At 40.7% G+C, this 20,942-nt stretch overlaps 1 protein-coding gene and 1 long non-coding RNA gene across 4 annotated transcripts in view; one reads left to right on the forward strand and one right to left on the reverse strand.

The window, feature by feature from the left end:
• The window catches only part of LOC128086535 (uncharacterized), a 61,860-nt gene that overhangs the window by 15,399 nt on the left and 25,519 nt on the right, over positions 1-20,942 (forward strand). The gene's annotated exons all lie outside the window — the stretch shown is intronic.
• Positions 124-20,942, reverse strand: part of PAMR1 (peptidase domain containing associated with muscle regeneration 1) — a 54,040-nt gene continuing 33,221 nt past the window's right edge. The window contains exons 7-12 of one of the 3 annotated variants that reach the window (XM_052695239.1): positions 10,303-10,473; positions 7,545-7,757; positions 5,864-5,930; positions 3,748-3,980; positions 2,426-2,721; positions 124-1,174 (exon numbers count right to left, since the gene is read on the reverse strand). In XM_052695239.1, coding sequence (XP_052551199.1) covers positions 638-1,174; positions 2,426-2,721; positions 3,748-3,980; positions 5,864-5,930; positions 7,545-7,757; positions 10,303-10,473 — 1,517 coding nt within the window. In that variant the 3' untranslated portion in view covers positions 124-637. Of the gene's footprint in view, positions 1,175-2,425; positions 2,722-3,747; positions 3,981-5,863; positions 5,931-7,544; positions 7,758-10,302; positions 10,504-20,942 lie in introns of all 3 variants that reach the window. The other 2 variants (XM_052695241.1, XM_052695240.1) reach the window with 2 other exon arrangements.

Below are 20,942 nucleotides of genomic sequence, written 5' to 3' on the forward strand. Positions count from 1 at the left end.
TGATGCTGCCTTTCAGCATGCATGAAGAGCCTCAGTGAGAGTCACATGGAAACAGACAAGGGCAATAGAGAGCCCCTGGGGTGTGACACAGATAAAAGAAGAAGGAATTTAAACTTGGGTATGTATGTTAAAAAAACAAACAAACCATGGTTTATTTAAACATGTAAAGTACTTTGGAGGGAAAAAGATTACATTGTACTATGGCAATAGAGATAGCACATACCTTAACAAGCTCATCCAACATAATGAATTCAGGCTACTCTTTGCAGCCTCCTACTCCTGATAGTCAGACTGACCTTTGGGAGAGGCTTGCCAGTGACTTCTCTAGGGGACTCCAAACTACAGATCAATTTCAATCACAATTTGCTGTCCTGTATCTGTACATCAGACTCGGGAGCAGGATATCACCCTCCCACCAGGGGAGACAGGTGAAAAATGGCAAAACTTCCCATGCACTACGACATTTAGTCATGAATTGAGAGTAGCTTGATGGAGCGTCTGATCCAGGGTGATTACCAGGGTGTCTGCCTTAACCTTATCCCAGGCGTGGTTCATCACTGGGATAAAAAGCCTAAAGCAGAACAGACTGTGAGAAATATCATGTTAATTATAAAATGCCGTTTCCAGACACAGCTTTTTATTTCAGGTTCTTTTCAATCCAGTCTTTGAAAGGAATCACTTTGGTGTAACCACTGTAGAGTTCTAGGCTGCAAGTTTTATCATAACCCCAACTCACTAATCCCATCAGGTGCCACCTTAGCTCAGGAGATGCTTTTCCTGGTAAAGTTATGGCTGCAATCCCACCAGTCTCAGCAGGGCAGATATTTGAGAAGGCTATGTGGTCCTGTTTGGCACAGAACATGCTGTCAGTGATGCTGACCTGTATCCCATTATCCTCATACTGTTGCTCACACAACAGTGAGTCCACCATCTGAACAGCTCCCATGCGGATTGTGTCATTCTTGTATCCAGGATCTTTAATATCAGCCAGTACCTTCCAGCCAGTAACTGTTATTTTTAAGTCTTCTGTGGATGAAGTCAAGTCATGAGAAGATGCCAAGCAAATGGGTTGAACACGACTGCTGATTCTGGCTTTGTCCAAAAGTTTTATGACAGCTATGTCAGAATCAAGTAATATGGGGTCGTAATTGGGGTGCACTATGATGGCAGAAATCTGGGGAGGAAACAGAACAGGAAGAATTATAGCATTAATAGCAGTGGCAAATTAGCAGCACTATTTCCATACTTTTATGCTGTAGTTTGCGTTCCTTACCTCTCCTCTCCAGTCTCAAAGAGTTATTTTATCTTAGATCTTGCTCAAATGAGAATCATAGAATCCTTGGACTTGGAAGAAACCTCTGAAGGCCATCTAGTCCAAACATGGAACATGCAAATAGGTCAAGCATCTTCTGTTAAGAACACGTTCGGTGGCTTGGTTTTCAAGCCAGTTTTTGCTGCTGGAAAATCCTCCTAATGGAATACAGTCAAAGACATTTCCAGCACAGTGGGAAGTTAATGGCCAGTTCCTGTGCAGCCTACAGTAGGGAACCTGTTTTAGCAGGGGGGTTGGATTTAATGATCTCCAGAGGTCCCTTCCAACACCTGTGGTTCTGTAATTCTGTGATTCAGTAATAAAGTGCTGGGGCCAAAAATTTAATGGCAGCTACTTTTTATGAAACACTAGAAGGAGGAAGATTATTCCTGATAAGAAATATTGTCTTAAAAATAATGTAATTAGGAAGGTCTGAAAAAGCTGAGATTAGAAAATGAAAACAACAATAAAAGGGAAGGATGGGAACCAAATTAACAATGATTTCATGGATAAAATCCATTAATTACCCCACACTCCAGAAAAAGAAACAGTCTTGCTGTATTTCTTCTCATTTTGATTTGTACCTCTCGAGCTTTACTTGAAATAACAAACCTCTCTGGCAAGCTTGAGGTGCTATTTTTGGAATTGAATTCAGATACAAAATTCTTTTGAGTTTAAAGATAGACAGATAACCTTGGGACAGAGGTATGAGATATTTTATTGGTGTCAAAACCATGATCTAGAGCACAAGTGTTTCTTTCATAAATTATGCTGATCGCTTTTGACAGTAACTGACATCTCTTTTTTCTTTTTTTTTTCTGGCAATATCACTCAAGATGTCACGGCCCAAGGAATCTGAGTTATTTTCTTAGTGATCTATGTTAGAAGGGAAGTATGCTAGTTGGACAGTGTCAGGGGAATTTTATGCACTGCAGCATGTCCCCTCCTTGTGCCATGACAGTTCTGTCAATTGATTCTCTAGATGCACATCTCAGAGAACAGCATGTAAAACAGCGCACTGCCCAAAGGTTAATGTTTTTCTCCCCGTACAAGATGAATGTGATCCGCATCTGTCAGTGCTCAGCGTTTTCTGCTCCCAGCAGACTTACTCACCCTCAGGTTCTGGATGGTCTTTTCATCCCTGTCATCATCTCTGTAGAATTTCCCCAGAACCACCTTGAGCTCTGCTGTCTTGAGCACGATGGTCTTGCCCAGGTCAGTGACACAGTGAGCTGCCACCACTACGGTGCGCTCGTTCACCAGAGCCCCGCTGCAGATGAGGATCCAAGCTCCTTTTTTGAGACTGTTCTCCTTCACCCCGTTGGCCGTCCGATAGATTGCTGCTTGCCATGGCCACCTGGTAGAGGTTACAGCCTTCTGAAGAGTGATATTTTCTGCTTTTCCACAGACTGAGGAAACATGAAACAAGAATGAGGTGACACTCTTGCCCATCAAAGAATCCAAATGTCACTCTCAGTTTTTGCTTAGGATGTACTAGAATGAACCAACCAGCAACCATCAGCATTAGAGACAGCTTTCTAAGTCTCCATCTCCAACCTGCAAGATTTTATATAGCATTAAAAAAAAAAAACCTCATTTTTTTTTCTTGTTATTCTCTGAATTCCTGGCTGAAGTAGAAATGCAGAATTAGCACTTGAGTAAGTGAATTTTAAAGATAACTTTATCAAACTACACTCTAATGAGAAAACTACATAAAGAAATAGAGAGAACACCCTTGATTCTTGCTTATAATAAAAGCCAGCAGTGAACTGAAACTATTCCAGGCAGTCACAGAGTAGTTGTGCTGCTCTAGAACCAGTCTTATTGTAGCTGAGTTCAAGCTTATGAGAATAGACTTGTCTTGCAGCAAAATTTTGAACATCAATCAATACCTATCCAAAGCAAAAGCTGTGCCCTGTCCTAGGAATATGTCACTATGGGTCAGACCTGGGGTAAATTTTCCTGCATTTGGAAATGTTTGCTTACACTTTGCAATATCAACCCTTCCTTAGCAGACTAAGTTAAGGGAAGAGCCTCTTTAAAATGCAGGCCCTGCATCCCATTCCTTAAAGCTCGATATAAGCAGTGTACCAAAGCACAGATGAAAGAAAAGTCATATTTGCAATAATAATACAGGAAAAGTGATAGTAGGAGCACATTTTCAAATCACGAGGGAACCACATTCCACCTTTGCTTGATGAAAGAATTGATGGCAAATTACACTGCCAAAAGCTTCATCCCTTTGCCGTCACCTACGGAAGTTCTACTGGTGCGCAAAAAGAGCTGTCTATCCTCTAAGCTTTACTGCTGCCATCTCCCAACTGCAAGCATGCACAGTCTACACCACTGGGATTCCCTAATTATCTAAGATGAATACACAGCTTGTTGTCCCATCCGCCAAGAGATGTGTGCATTGTTTTCCCCTGGAGACTCACTTGGAATACACACAGGGGCCCTTCCACTCCATTTTCCTGTCTTCAGACAAGTCCTCCTGCTGCTACCCAAGCGGCGGTAGAAAGGAGAAATGCATTCATACTGAAGCTGAGTGTGCAGATGCTGGTACCCTGGGGGCAGGTCTCCGAACGGCAGTGCTGGCTTCTTGGTTGGGTAGATTTCAAGCTTTTGCTTGCTGAATGCAGATGAGTAAAGCTGATGCAAAGGTGTTTCCCTGTTTCAATGAACAAAGAACAAGGTCATAATAAAAACATGATAAAAGCCATCATTTCCACAGCTTCATCACTAGCTGTGTTAAGTATTATTTAAAAGCCTGAGCAGTTTGTGAAAGAGTGAGGCAAAATATCTTTCCAACATAGTTTAGCAATATTCCCATTTACAATCCAGCTATTTTATTTCTATATGTGCATTTGTTTATGACTTGTAATATGTTTATAACTTGTATAACTGCTTTATAACTACTTGTATCTCTTCTTTTTTTTTTTTCTTTTCTTTTTTTCATTTTACAGTTTCTGGATTATATCCAGTTGCCTCTGAATGTGGAATAGTTTTTTTTACAAAAGGTCTGAAATACTCTGGTTTTAAACAGAGAAGTTGATGTTACCATAATTAATTCTCACTAGAGAGGAGTTAGGCACATCTTTTCTCTAGTGAACATTTTAATAGGCAGTATTAGGAATCGATTCAGATTAAATCATGTTGATAAAGTTGCTTGACTTAGCAATTAACCGAGATAATTACCTCACCACGGAGATTTCATAATTGCAATAATCAGTAAGCTTCCATTTTGAAATTGTACTGATTAGCTGAGACACGACATATAATTAAAGAAATAAATAGATGCACCAGCCTGGATATGGACCATAAGCTTGATGACAGTAACACTTTAATCTTCATCACTTAGGACATATGCCTTGCTCTAACGGTTAAAAGTATATTTGTACACAAAAACTTACTTGCATCTGAAAAATTAAGCAATAAATTAATTTCCCTTGCTATTTCCAAAATTGCCTGAGTTGAGAAAAAGCCATAAGAATGCTTTTTCACATGGAAATTCCATTTTTGGTCCAAGAGAGATTACCTTCATCGTATAGAATTTGTGAGTAGGCAGGGGAAGAAAAGCCATTAGGAACTAGAGCAACCACAAGCTTCTTGTACTTTGGAAGAAGGATGAGAGCTGCTGTGGTAACCCTAAGTCTGCCTGGTTCCATTTCCATCTGTTATGACCCTGCAACGTTGCATTATCCACACTTGGCCTTATGTATGAAGTGTAGAACATACATCAAGGCATAAAACCAGTTCACGTACATGAGATGCCATCATGATGCCATGCAGATGGGAGAATGGATGCACTCTGATACAGCTTGCATTAATATCAGAAACATCTACAATAAAAAGACCTGTGTTCAAAAGTGAGTCAAGAAAATCAAAGAAGAAAAATCTTTTGATGGCTCTGAGAGCCTCCTGATGCTGCCTCTCTTCAACTCATACCGTATAGACAGCTGGAAACTGGGGACTATTTGGGGGAAGTGCATGCTTGCCTTGTTGCTAAAGTTTTATTCAGGCATCTGCTACTGGGTCCAATCTTTCTTTTCCTTCCTCTCTTCCTACCTTGCTTTCTCCTCTTCCCTGTGCTCATCCCAAAGCTAGCTGTATCAGTATCAACTGTGCTACATTGCTTTGGGTGATGGAATGTAAGGCAGTCAGATTACATTGCCCTTTCTCTCCTTGAGCTCTCCCCATTCATTTCTTCTCTAAGGTGACACATTTTCATAGTTTAAAACACATTACTAGCTGGAGGGAACTGTTCCTCAGACTGTTCTTGTAGTCTGTTACAAGCTTGCAAGCCTAGTTGGCATGGTCCAGTGCTTCATACACTTATAACGGTGCTTTTCTTTCTGGCTGCCTCCTGCAGCTTGCCATTCTGTGCTCAATCAGACCTCCCTTCCCAGCAGCTCTCATTGCTTGGTTGTCAGTGGAGTTCACAGTGCACTTCACAGGACTGGTTGCTCAATCAGGCTAAGACTCATAGGGTGAAAAGGAGGGAAAAGCAATCACATTTTTCTTAAAACTATAGTTGAGGTGTTGTGTTCTCACCTTGACTGAACCTGCATCGGCAGCACTTTCTGTCTCACCAGGTCAGAGATTTTTGGCTCTCTGCAGGCTAGAAAAAATATAATGTTTCACAGTATTTTTCCATATTCACAGCTCAAACGTTATGGCTCGTACTCATTTCCACCCCTTCCTCTCACTAACAAGAAGGGACTGGATTAAGAAAAGAGGCAACAAGTTACATGCGTTAAAATAAGGCTAAGCCCTAAGATGTAAAGCTTTAGTAAAATGCTGTCCCACAGGTCTCTATGGATCTATCCCACTTACAAACACAGGAGCAAATCAACATCTACTGCACTGGGCATTGTCAGCTATGGAAGATTTGTTTGCCAGTATGTCTGAATGCCAGAGCTACACCACCACAGCTGGCGGTTATGAACCTGAACAAACTTTTGCAATAATGGAATTATAGAAAAAATGTTTCACTTTCATCTGTAGAGCCACACAGAGCTAATGCCAATGAGTCAGTGCATGAGAAAGGCTGCAAGATATTGCAGACATTGAAAACCCTGTTTGCATGTGCTCCATTAGGGAGGAGCTGGGGATTCAGAATCTGGGGATGACCAGAGAGTTACCTGAATATGCCTGCATATGCAAAAAAATAATAGAAGCACAACTGAGGATTTCTAATTTTGGATATTCCGTTCATTTGCTTTAAGACTAGAGTAAAATATTCAGCTCTATCACTTCAGATAACTCTGCTGGGATTTCCTTCTTGCTGCACAGAGCGGAGTCTTGCAGGATGTATCTCATCTGTATGTTTAAGCATTCATTTCTGTGGGATTTAACAAAATCTTGCTCTTTGTGGTTAATGTATATGTTAACCTTTATGTCATTATCAAAGTTAACATCAGTAAAGAAGCTTTCCACAAACTGAGATGATTATGTGCTTCAGGGAGAGAGTATTTCCATCTAAAATAACGGAATAAAGCAAATTCCCCAGGGGACAGATATATTTCCTTACATTATCATTACTTCAGTTAACAAAAAAATAAAAAAATCCATTAGAATATGTTTCCAAAAATGCTTTGAGAAAATGAATTTGGCAGCTCCCCAGCCCAAATCCCTTCATCCATTCAGGGTTCCAGACATGCTTATAGTAGCCCCAGGTCAACAGCATAATTCCCTTTCTAGCAAAGTATTTAAAGATATGTTTCAATGTTTTTGATGAATGCAGATGGTTTAAGCACATTCCCAAGCGATTTTCTAAACCAGACATTCAAGGTTGCAATCTACAGTCTTGGCCTTATGAACTTTTACACTAAGGACTTGTCCCATCGACTTAAAGGGGTCGTTAGAGGAGAGCTGTTTCTTATAGCATGAACTCTGATGAGGCAGTTATTTCTTTCTGCTTCCATTCCCTGCTGATCTTTGATAATGATCTTACACAAATTTCATCCTATAAAGAGGGTATTAAGGGTCTAGGGGAATATTCCTCTCCATCTTTAAAGATGGAAGCATCTGCTGGAATAACTGGCATCTTCCCTGGCTGAGTTTAGTAGCCATTAAGAGCTGGCAAACTACCAATCTCAGTATCAGGTGTCAGAAAGTTTATTCTTAGGAAAAAGTGATTCTCTGGCCAGTGTAAATACACGAAAGAAAATCTAGTAAAAGAAAAAAATAGCAGCTTTTATGAGTTGTTGTAAAAAAAAAGATTATAAAGTACCTTTAATACAGATTGGCTGTTTCCCTGACCATTCTCCATTGTCTTGGCAGGTCCTCTGTTCGTTCCCACTAAGAACATAGGAGTTGTTACAAAAGAAAGCAATGACTGTGCCAATTTTTGCATAGCGTCCATTCAAGAGCCCAGTGTCTTCCACTACTCTTCTGTAGCCATTGAGTGGGCCACCAGGATCTGAGCAGCTTTTTTCATCTAGAACTAACAGCAGGGGGAAAAACAGTAACCATTTTATGAAGTTGACAGCATTATTTTCACCCATCAGATCGCTTGACGTTTCATTCAGATGTTGCAATACAACACAAGCTTCATTAAAGACGCCTCTCTATGGCCCATCTGTCCCATATGACCCATCAGTCTTTGAAGAAAATCAAACATTAAAGAAGCAATGATAATACAGATGTGTGTTAATGATACACATTTTGTCTTTGTTGAAAGCGTGAGATTCTCAAATGCTTTGAAAGTCTTTAAAACTTGGCTGACAATTCTGAAGGAGAAACTTGACTTTACATGATGTTAACATCCCGTTGTCGTTAACAGGACTAATTCAGGGACATACAAGTAGGCACTTAAGCAATTTGCACAAAACAAGCCCTTGGCATCCTTTTCCCTTTTCTATACTTTCAGTACTCCACTGGTCTTGGATAATAAAGCTAGACTACTGAATTTTGCTTTTAAGTTTGGTTGCAATTTGGTCTCTTAGAGAGATCCCAATAATCCAGGAAAATAAAGGAATTTAAAGAGAACACATGTATATTTGTACTGATACTAAAAGTTTAATGTGCAAATTCATAGGCATACTGCATATAAAACCTCTTTTACTTCCTCCTTCCCGATATTTCCCCCTTCTTTTTATTTGCTTTTTTTGTTTATTTTTCTCACAATAAACTTAAATTTTAGGCCTAAATCTAGATGACAGCATTCCCTTTGTGATGCCTCACTTCAGAAAAGCACCAGTGCATAACGAAACACTCAAGTATTTCTCTAAATCTGTGTAATCAGCACAGCAGTAGTGTACAGGTATGGCCCTGACCTGTTCCTGCATCCTCATGTTTTCAGAGCCCAGCTCAACAAAGCATGTAAGCACATAGTGAACTGTGGCAGTACAAGGTTTTATGAGGGGCATCTTCTCTTACTATGGAGCAGATAATTCAAATAAATGATATTTTTCAGCACTTTAACACTGGAATTTAGTATATGCTGAAGGTTATATATGTACTTAAATACTTTTCTACAAGTCGTACTGAAAAAAACAGGGATAGCTGGACTAAGCTCCCTTTCTAAGCTGGGAGAAAGGGAAAAGCCAAGCCTCATGTCAGGGGGAAGTTTAGATGTCAGGGGGCAGTTTTTTACTGAGAGAGTGGTGAGGCGCTGGCACAGGCTGCCCAGAGAGGTTGTGGATGCCCCGTCCCCGGAGGTGCTTAAGGCCAGGTTGGATGGGGCCCTGGGCAAGCTGATCTGGTACTTGATCTAGTCACTGGCCTGTGGTGGGGGGTTGGAACTTGACGATCCTTGAGGTCTCTTCCAACCCAAGCCTTTCTACAATTCTATGATTGTGTGATTCTATGATGCTACAATTCTCATCTCCTTTTCATCTGGATCTGTCTTTCTCCTGTGTACCTCACAAGCTATGTGAACTATAGCTGACTTGTAACTCGACAGAGACTAAAGACTGCAGGGATACACCCACAGTACAATGCTTTATTTGCAAGCCAGTTTCTGTACTGATACCTAGCCTAGAGGCATCTTGTGATGAGCAGAGAATAGGTTTCCAGATGTACCTAAGCCAATGAAAGCCTTCTCTTATTTCACTAACTTGAATCATAATTCTCTTCTGCCATCAGCTCAAGGTTATGATTTTTCTGATGGACTAAAAATAATGAGAAAACATCTGGGAAGGAGAGACCCAAACCATAGCAGCAACACTTCAGTAACAGCCAAGTCTAAAGACAGATGTTTCACTACATCTTTAGCTAGAGACATCATGCAGCAGGAACCTACTGCATTTATTGCAATTGGACGTGTTCTTTTTAGGTAGAAGAATGCCTTTGCTTGTTTGTCAAATGAACTTATATACAGCTGTTTCACAACACTCACACAACGCTCTCCACAAAATTTGCATTGCTTGCCACTGCACACTTGTGAAAGTGCTATTCAAATTGATATGAAGTGTTCTGGAATATGGAAATAAAATTGTGCAATATGAAACGGCTGAACTAAAATTAATCTCTTTGGAAGTGAAGAAGGGAGTTGGGATTTCACAGATGGATCAATATGAATGGTAGATCTGCCATAGGCATGTGAACTTGCACAGCAAGAATGAACAGAAGTTTCTCTTTTAATAGTTTTTGCTTAGGATAGGAATGCTGTTGACATAAGAGTCTATTCTTCATGCAATAAGCCCCAATTACTCCACAGAGAGCACCACACTTCTGCAGAGAAGATAGCAAAGGTACCCTCATTTGATTTTGGTTCTAGACATTTTTGTTTGTGTGTAAGGAGGATACATGCTTTTGAGGAGATTATTTTTCAGTTGTTTGATTGACCTTTTTATTAGCAAGTCTTAAGGGCTTGGGCTTCAGCAGAGTGAAATAAGAATTCTGATGCTTCTTAAAGGTGGGATGACATAGAACATCATGCTAAACCATAGATCTACCAAGTTTCAAGTGAGATTTGCATCTTCTAGCTTAATGTGAATACATTGTCTGAAACATTTGATAGGAATCAAAACTTAAAGTGACCTTACCACATTCGGGATGATGTGTTGACCAAATCCCATCAAGCTGACAGTAGGCAACACGGCTGCCTTTTAAACTGTAACCTGCGTTGCACTTGAAGTAAACCTGGGCCCCGTATTTAAAGTCGTCTCCTTCCACAGTACCATGAGCGGGAGCACCTGGAGTCCTACACATCACCACTGACAGTTCAGATATTTCAAAAAAATCCACTTTATTACAAAAACAGGACTGTGTTAGGATGATTCTTTAGAACATAGAAAAACCAATTAAAATGGGCAGGAGTAAAAATTGCAAGACAAAATTACAAAAGTTTCAGAGAGTTGTTTAAACCTCAGTTCTACACACACTTACGTATACGTAACTCTTCAAAACATCCCTAGACCCATTCAGTTCAAATGATCATATGCATAAGTGTGTGTTGTACTGTTACAGCTTTCATTAGCTTAAAATACTGTCCTTCCTCCTAAGGAGAGACTTTAAATTAAGCACCATGCGTGGTCAACAGAAAACTTAGGTTCTTAAAAGCCTTGTATTGAAATTCTTTCAAATTTTCAAATTCTTCTTTTCAAGTTTATATATTTCTTGAAATAACCTCACTGGAATAGAAAAGCATTGTTATTTGTACAGATCAAACATTATCATAATGACATTAAAAAGGTACCTTGATATTTACCAAACTGTGATATTTATCCTTTCCACAGGGTTGCTCTATTGGGAAGATACCAAAAGACAATGGGGTATTTATCTTCTGCAAGCAAATACTAAACATCCTAAATAAGATTTCTCTGAGAACCATCTGGTTAGCCATACTAAATCAGTCTGAAGCTCCATCCAGCACAGAATTCTGCCTTCAATGACAGCAAATAGCAGATTTGTAAAAATAATATAAAAACAGAGCAAGCATAGAGAGCAAGCTTTCCTGACCTAATCTAGGAGCATTTAGCAATTCAAGGCTCAAAATCCAGTGGTATCTTTGGCATAACATATGCTGGGGACTTTTTTAATGTTAATCTGTGTTTTCCAAAGTCAGCTACATACTTGGTGTCATATGCTGAGGCAATGAGTCCTGCAGAGTAAGTGTAGAGTGAAAAATGCACTGCCTTCATAAGTTTGGTTTTCAGCTTGCCACCTGATAACTTCACTTGATGCTCTATTTTCTCCATTATCAGAGACAAAGAACGCCCTTCTCCAAGTCACTTTTCAGTACCAATTTTCTGCATTAATGGAGAAATAAAAAATTAAATGTAGGAAATACAGGTTCCAATGTATACACAGTTGCCCATCTCTTTGAGTGTCTCTGACTTTGCCTGCCCATTCATTGTGGAAAACTGCAGAAGAAGGGATTCTGTGCAAGATGTAGCTGTGCATATGGGTTTTTTACCCAGGAGCTGCATCTCTCTATTGAAGATATATAGATGAATGCTACCAAGATCATCTCTGCTTTATGTTTTTAGAATTTGACTTCTTTTTGTGTTTTGCCTTGTAGCTACTGGATCTGGACACACAAAGAATGTCGCTTACAGCCAAATTGTGACCTTTACATTTGCAGAGGAAAAACTTTTCTAAAGCCTCAGGCCTGTAATCGTTACTCAGAGCACACATGACTGCATCTATTTATAATGGAGCATGGACTATTCAATTATTCACACACAGAAGAGATTCTTGAGTGAGTAACTGCTCTAAAGCAGTAGTACTCCCAAGAACAAGGCGTCATAGAAACTCCTCTCATTTTACGGATTACTACAGACATCAAACAATGATTTAGCAGAATCATTTGTGCACTACTAAGCACAAGCCTTGGAAAGAAAAACTGTCTAACGTGTAAGCATTAGAGAGGGGCTCTGACTCACTACTCCAAATCAAAACACATCCAGTTAAAGGAGCTCCACATTTTTTCTTAATGAGTGATCTGCATCAGTATCATCTTCTGCATAATGACAAAAAATCAACAAAATTCATTCCTAGCACGTGATATTTTTCATATGAAATATATCCACTCATATATATGTGTATACACAGGCACATACATAAATGAAAGGGAAGCAATAGGAGTATAGATTTTAAACCCTCAGAAAGCTTGTCATTCCAGTCACGATCTTTGTATTCCCAGTCACTTCTTCATATCTGTCTCTGGACATCAATTCATTGCACCACGTTTCTATTTCTCTTTTTCAGTATAAAGTCACACTCAGCTTGTCAAATGAAAAAAAGATTATTAGAAACATCTGTACACCCCTTGGAGTACTCCTTTTTATCAGAAATACAGGTTTTGTGTCTATTCTAGTACAGCTCTGCCAAACAATTATTTGGTGCTTTTGTGTTCTTCGTCCATCCTGGAAAAAACTTACCCAAGCTACACTTACTTTTAACCCAGAAATGGAGAATATTTGTTCTTGTTCTGTCTCCTAAGTGATTAAGATATTCTGTTTCTAGCCCTTGTGATTTGCTCTGCTTGCCAGACTTTCTTTAGAGTTTCTCTGTGCCAACATTACCCAGCTGGAACAACTCTGGTTTTACTCATGAGATAAATTCAGCATTTTGTGCACAGATGCATTTAGGAACTATGGCCTAGAGTAGAGGAGATGGAGGCAGAAGGTCATGAGATCTAATATAGCTTAAAAACTGCAGTCATGGGTAAGTTGCTTCATTTGCTGCATGTTTCAAAAGAGAGCACCCCTTTCCTCACAAGGACATTGTAAGCATTAGTTGATATCCACTCGTGTCACATAGTCACTCTGAGGTTTCTCTGATTGCAAAACAGCCAAGTATTATTAACAGACATGGTGCTGCTGTTGCCCATGCCTCTATCTGCTGGTTGTCTGTTTTCGTAACACAGGATTGCCTGTGGTCTGTCCCAATCTGTGAACTGCCACTGAAGGCACAGGTAATGGCTTTGTGTTCTATTTAGATAGTTATTCAAGCTCATTCTTTCTCTCTATGAGTTTAACACGGTTTTGAATCTTGAGATGTTCCCTGCATCTCTATACCACAGCTGAGCTGCGTTTTCAGCGGTATTATCTGGCCTGAAAGTTACACACAGTTGCTCTAGCATCTGCCTCTGCTGTTTTGACTTTGAGCTCTATAGCTTTCTTCCCCCTTCAGTTTGGCTGAAAAATTACTCTACCAGATGGTAATGGACAATCAACTATGAAGGAGGTTTTCATGAAAAGTCTGCCAAAAAATGCCTGAGTAACTCAGAAAGTGTGTCTAAGCTGATCCCATTCTTTATGCCATGGTGCCATCACAACTATACAGCTGTGGGGTCTTTATTTCTAGAACTGTGGAAAAAAAAAAATTGAGAAAATTCAGGGGAAGGTAAAATTAAAGTCAAAAATTAACTTCAGAAGAGATTAGGAGCTAAAAATGATCACCCCGGTCATGCAAAACTAAAAATTGCAATAGCCTAAGAGCTGAGACCAGGAAGGATGCAGCAAAACATCTAAAGGGTCTAAAGGAAAACAAAGAGGTATGTTTAGACAGGATAAAATTAAGAACAGAATTATTAAGAAAAACTCTATAAAAGCCTGCTTGATAAGTGCTCAAATGGCATAGTAAAATGTAAATAGAAATGATGTATCTCAGCATTTGAAAACAGAAAATCCAGCTAGAAAAAAAAAATGGAATAGATTTTGGAGAGAAAAAGCTGGCAGTGCCAAACCCACTGTGAGCTCAGAGACTTTCTTAATTTTAATTTTTCTATGCATCGTTACACAGTGTTGTTCCTCAAAAGTTCCATAATTAATGAAATTAATTATGGGCATACAGACAACCCTTGTCACTTTGATGTTGTTCTATGGTAACTGCTGAGTCACAGCCTGAACCACTGATTGAGCACCTGGGGTAAGGACCTGTCAGCCCTGGGAGCACAGGTGAAGGCAGTTCAGCGGTGTGACAGGAAGGGATGGAGCCTGGCTGCACCTCTCTTAGACCTCATTTAAGGGCTGGCTGCCACTGGGGAAGGATCTCTGCTTGGAGATCCCTCTTCTGTGGAGCTCCTGTTGTGAGCCTAGCTCTTTGGAGATTGGTGAGTACTTCTTTGTAACACCTTTTTACTGTGCTTGTCCCTTTGTTTTTACATCTCCTGTATCGCTGTTACATCATGTTCATTTTTCTGATTGTTACAGTGTATGAGACAACTAGTGGCCTGATAGAGCTCTGTACCATTCATAAGAAGGTAAAGTAGAAAGGTGTAAAACTTAGTGGATAGAGACAGCTTTGGCAGAAATGCTGAACCATGACAACTGCTGTTAGGAGAATAAAAAGCAGAACTGCCTCAAGTGTCTATGTGGCAGCTCACAGATTTTCAGTAACGTTCATTATCCTTCTTGTCTCATACTTTGTGTTATAGGAAACAGGAAAAACTTTCTGTCCTAAATGAGATATAAAAATGGTTCTATGTTTCATAGATAACTTTCTGCATTCTGAGAAGAACTAGGCTAGAGGAATGGAAAGTTCTTGAATTTTTAAGCAAATGTTCCATTATTAATAAAAACAGCGCAAATTCCTCTTCCCTTTCAATTATGAGTAGGAGACATTCCTCAGATCTGAATTATCTGCCATTTAGAAATAGTTTTCATACTCATTTCATCACCAGCGAGATAAATTAGATGATCTCTAAGGCTACATTGTTCTCTCTTCAGTGTCCTTCAAGTATTGCCTGATAGAACTATCATTTGCTCTTGTCCCAGGATCCTTTCACTAAATGAAAACCATTTTTCCTGCAGCCTTTCTCTCACCCACTTCCTCATTAAATAATATATACCCCCTCACATAAATCATACATCATCTCTAAATTTTGCACATCCTATTCAATAAAAGATTGCATACCTGAAATAAATCTTATTTCTCCTTGCTGTTACTAATGCAAGGTTTACATCTCCATTTTCTTTCTCCCTGGAAGACTGGGTGAAAGAGCTAGTAATTTTATGGGTTAGAGGATTTTTTTTAATGCTGCTGCTAAATACATTGATTTTGTTGCATATTCCCAAGTCAGAGTTCAGATTTCAGGCTGATATATGCTAATGTATATAGCACATTTTATTTTCTGGTGGTTTGGGGGAAAAAGAATTCTATTCACTTGTAGTATTGCTTTCGTATAAGGTGTGCTGGCAGGCTCAATGGAGGCTGAACTCTGAAAATGGCCACATCTCTGCACTTGGTGATGAACTGGAGAGTATAGCATCTTGGTTCCCTGCCGTATGTCTTCTGCTGCAGGGCAGCTACAGACCTGCTCTGGGACACACAGTGCCATCACTGTAGACAAAACCAGACCAGTAACTGCCAGAGAAAGCCTGAACAGTGTTTGGTATTTTGTCAGGAGAAAGCCTAACTGCCATTCTTTTCTCCTGGGAATGGTATCATGACCCAGCATGCTGATAAAGGCCACAGCTGCCCTGTAGCCAGAGGAGAGATACACAGAGAACTTTAGCATTAGGATTTTGGATACTGAGATCTAGGGATTCCTGGCTCCACAGCAGTATGGCTGGTGAGGAGCACTGGAGTTGCAGATCATGGCATCCCTAGAAATCACAGCCCCAGGATGTTGTTCCTGGAGGGACTATAACACAGAGGCTGAAATTAGAAGTTATTTTTCCCCTCTGATAAAATATATATTTTTTTTAATTTCCAGCAGAAAACATAGATTACTTTGACAAATAAATTTACAAATACAAAACCATTCTAATATTCATTCAGGTCATGAAATTTTACGGTTTCTGCCTGTGGGCAGCCCTGCTGACATCAATAGTGATGACTCCTGTCAGGTTCAGGGTTTTTCTTTTTTTCTTTTTTTTTTTTTTTTTTGCCTAAAAGTCTCTGATTTGAGCAAAATCTTTTCCTTGGTTTAACTTTTGTCATGAGAGCAAGTCTGCCTACCTATGAGTATCATTGTATAGCTGTTCATGACGTTTATAGTCTTTGTATTTCTGAATTTTAAACCTCTGCATTTCACTGAGGAAGATGTAGCACAGAAATATGTGATTTAGCAGAAGGCAAACAGTGAGTGAGTGGCAGAGCTAGGAGAAGAGCTGTGATCTCCTGATATTGCTACTAATTTTGCCAGTAAACTGACCCAGCTTTGTGCAGAAATATCGTTAAATAACTATAGCATTGCATAATGCTGCACACTGCTCTCAGCAGTGCTGTTTTGCATCTAGGTGATGGAGCCAATGTGGGAGCACTTAGCTCTGTACTGAACACAAAGCACTGAAGTTAGGGGAATCACCTGCAAGCAGCCTAGCAGTTTCTGTGGGGTAGCAGGATGCCCTTTGCACATCAGAGCATTGCCCTCAGTCTTTTAGGGAATTTCTATTTGGCCACCTACCGAATCAACAGGGCTGTTCCCCTTTAGTATTTCTGTAATTAGTCTGTTTTAAATCTTTCACTTTGCAGTGCTCTGTGCATAAGGAGCTTTCCAGAATTCAGACTTAGAAAATCTGTCATTTTCATTCATGGCTTATTTTTTAGTCCAGGTTCTTGAGCTCTGAGTTCACCACAAATCTCTGACACCATTTATCCCTACGCTTATCCCTTCTGACCCCAGTGCACACCCACATGTGAGGATGCCCAGGGTTCTCACAGACCCTGCCAGAGAAGATCTGATGTGGGCGAGGATTCAGATGGCTCTTCTCAGACATCATCCCTCTGCAGCTTGGCATAGGAGTCTAGAGATGGCTAATGCCTAACACATAAGCCCACAGGTACTAACTTTAGCCAAAAGCATAAGGATGCTGGCTGTCAAAATGTTAGTGGAACAGCTGTGTCCTCATAGGGAGGGAATGAGATGAGGGAATTCTGGAGGCTGTGGCTCAGACTGCTCAGGAAAACTCCTATTTTATTTCTCTTCATAAGCAGTCAGCAGGACTTTTCATCAAGTAGATGACTTTGGCAGTGGGTTTGATGAAATGGCCACCTCTGTGTGTCATGTCACACTGCAAGGAGAGAACCTGCCTCCACATTCATGCTTTAGGAGTCCCAACCTCCTGTTCTAGCTCCTTTCTGACTTCAAAGCTGGGCTGCAGGCTGGGATCATTGGCACCGTAGGCCTGTTTATGTCTGTATTGGGTACCTGAGGTCCTGGAGCAGGATGCTGGGTGCTGCCACCGTAATTCTTGGGGCAGAAAGGTTCTGTTGCTGGTGGGTAATTCCATGCAGGCTTCGTGCCAAGTGGCTGACATGAGAAACCTGCTCTGACTAGCACCGCACAGAGCAAGCAAAGTCAGTTCTGGTGGGAATGCCCTTTTCTCTGTGATGCTGCTGATATCCTTCTGGAGCTGTAATCATTTCAGCTTTGTTCCTACACAGAGCTCCACACACAGAGTGAGCCTTGCACCTTATGCTCGCAAGGTTGGCTCTTAGCTCCAGCTCTCCTGAATAAATGGTAACAGACAATCAAGGGATCTTCCATAAGGACATTTCCTTTTTTTCCACCACCTTCTTAAAGCTCCCACCTCTCCCACACCGGAGATCATTGCTGAGTAGGAAGCCCCACACTGACAAGCAGCTCAACTGTTCTCGTCTAGATTCTGGCAAGAGCTGGATGTGAATGACAGCAGACAAGGCTCAAGTCCATCATCTTTGCTTTGTGACAATCATTCTTCCCCACAGCAGGAGTAGTCTGCTGGGAGCTGAACTGCTTTGGAGGACAGGTGGTCTTGGTCAGGGCTCTGAAGGAAAAGCTTCATGGGGGCAGTGTGTGTACTCAGGTCATGCATGAACAGGCTGGTGATATCTGGTTTGCCTGCCTGTCTTTGTCTTGCCTCAGCACTTGCTTTTTAGTGCTGGCAGGCTCTGGGTTTCAGGTGAAAGAAGTCTGCAAGCAGGAATTAGGAGGTAATCAAGGAAAGTGAAGATTCATAAAGCTTGAGTTGAAAATTTGTTTGTGTTTATTTTTTATTTTTTTTTTAAAGCAAGATCCTCAAAGCAGAGAAAAAAAAAAATACTTGCACACACTGTAGCAGATGCTCTACAGGAAGGGGCAAGGGCATTGTGATAGGAAAGAGTTCACAGTGGTAGCAGTGTGTTTTGGAAAAGGTAAAGTCTTGGACTTTGGAGAAAAGCCCTGAACACCTAAAACTGCATGTCTAGGCAGCACTGCTCTACCCCTGCCATGCTTATCACTAGACTTCTCACTGGCTGGGTAAGACTTTATGCAGAAGCCCGTTACCACCAGCCTCTACCCCATCACAGGCACTTTAGCAAGCCAGGCTCAGGTAATAACAGCCAGCTCCACAAAGGTGCCCACGTCAGAACGGTTTCAGTAACTATGAGAGCTAACAAGGGTTTAAATGTCTTTGAGGAACCAGCATTCAGTAATAAATAAAAGCACTGGATGAGCAATGTGGATTCTTCCCCCAAAAATGCCCCCGTGTTGCATTATTTGTCATTCAGCTTGCTAGCCAGCAAGAATTTTGGATTAACTGTCTCTACCCTTCCTCTTGTGTTTCAAAACAGAGAAAACTATCTGCCTACCACTATGGCTCTTGTAATAGCACATTCTCTCAGTTCTATGCCCAGCTTCAGCCACATCTCGTGCAGAAATACTGAGATGACAATTTACCACAATGATTATTGATCCTGAAAGCTCAAAATCTCCTCTTGGTGTTTTGTTTTGTTTTTTTTTTCTCCAGTCTTGACATAATCTTGGAAGTGTCAAAGTAAATCATAACAAGAGCAGCTCATTAGTCAACTCCAAGTACCAGAGATTGTAGATTTCCAGTCCTACTTTCTGGGCCTCCTCACTTTTGCAGCAGTTCCACCAGCTAGGAATAATTGCACGCAACTATGACATAATCCCTACTGAAATTCAAATCTTTTCATTCCCTTCCAGCCAATTGGAACTCACCCCTGATGTTTTCCAGCTCCCTGCTTCCATGAATGAGACAGTATCCATGTGAAAATATGCCTGGATCACCCACTGTGATTTATTCATCCAGAGGCAATTTGGAGGTTGTTCCTTACAATTAGCCACTTGATCTTTATCAGCATTGTTCACAGCCCTTAGAAATTTGTGTTTCTGGATACAACCTTTCCGGTACTCGGCTGGCCTATTTAATTATACAACTGGACTTGTTTGTGCATGGGATACTGGAGCAAGGACTGAGCAAGTCCTAATGATCTTCAGAATACACTTTCTATATGTGAGTTCTTGCTGATAATAGAGAATAAGTTCCCCTGTGTGTCTTTTGGAAAACGTAGTGATATCATACTGCAGGGGAGAACACCATCTGCTCATAGGGAAGATTGTAGGGCCCCAAAGAAGCTGATACGCTCATTATACTGAATTACAAAGGAGAGTAAATCATCTTAAGGTGTTTCATTTTGGAGATGTCAGCTCTCCAGCTAAGCAGGGACAAGCCTAGGCAATGCTGGATGAAAAAGACATTCTAAAGAAATTCATGTTGCTTTGAAACTGTCTTTGTGAACATGCATTAGCTATAACAGGAAAACAACATTTCATGGTGCAGATTCACTCTGTTGTAGCTGACAGCATAGAGCATTCAGCGTTTTGCAGGGATCTAAGCTGGATTTCAGTCAGAAAAGACCTGGTGTTGCCTGTTTAAGAGAAAGAGATCAAAATTCTGTAGTGTTCAGATGAGGGTGTAGGGAAAAGGAAAATGAAAGGAATTAAAAAGCAGGAGAGTACTAAAGCAGTACAAGGGGAATTTGATTGGCTATGAAAAGCAGTTGCTGAGCTCTTGAAGTGTACAAAGAGGAGTATGGGAGCCATAAGAAAGAGCAAGGGAGATACCATTTGTGGCATCATTCCTACCACCTGGGGCCATCCTGTTTCAATAGTGTTTTGTATCAGCTGCGAACAGCGTGCAAGGCAGTGAAATCACGCCCATGAGTGCAACAAAGGGAAGCATGTGAGGTACCTGTCTCAGATGTTTGAGTGTAAAATCCTCCAGAAGGAACAAAGCCTTTCAATGAACTTTGGGGGTGGGGAAAAAGAGTGTAACTGTCAGTATTTCTGCATGCTGATTATTCCAGCAAGCTTTCAAAGTGGTTTTGAGTTTACTCCAATGCAGTGCAAGACCATGCAATCTGTACATTTGCAGCTAAGAAGCTATGAGCTGTGGATCAGTTGTCTTCAGAGAGAACAAGGAGCAGTTAGAGGCAGAGAGCTCAAATCCGTCATCTACTCTAGGTGTAATTTCTTCAGGCTCCAAGGAAATCAAAAGACACACTTCCCCCTCAGCTAGGAGGCAGAAAATATCTCCATCAGCAGTTTAAAGCTGCACACCAGCCTCTATCGTCTGCAACTTTTGCAAAGGGTAGGGGAGACCCCAAAGTGTGATCAGTGGCACAGTGCTTTATTTTTGGCTTGCTGCACAATTATTTTGTGTTGAAAAGCTCATTTGTGGCACATATTAGAGCAGACCTGGGAAGATGACTTTGTTTCCTAAGTGATTCACTGATGAAGAGATGAGGAAAAGCGTTTGTCCTGTTCAGTGTGGTAGGAAGCTTGGATCAAACTGTCCTCCTATAACATTGATAGATCTTTTCACAAAGCAAGTCATACCAGAGAGAGTCCTATGAATAGTTTTATTCTGAGGCATGTTAGTAGTAGACAGGAAGATGCTCATGACTGTTTTGGGGTGGGGGAAATGGAGATTTCCTATGAATTATCCTTGAGTGGATTTAATCT

This window comes from Tympanuchus pallidicinctus, unplaced genomic scaffold, assembly GCF_026119805.1.
Source record: "Tympanuchus pallidicinctus isolate F22 unplaced genomic scaffold, pur_lepc_1.0 scaffold3, whole genome shotgun sequence".
Classification (NCBI taxonomy): domain Eukaryota; kingdom Metazoa; phylum Chordata; class Aves; order Galliformes; family Phasianidae; genus Tympanuchus; species Tympanuchus pallidicinctus.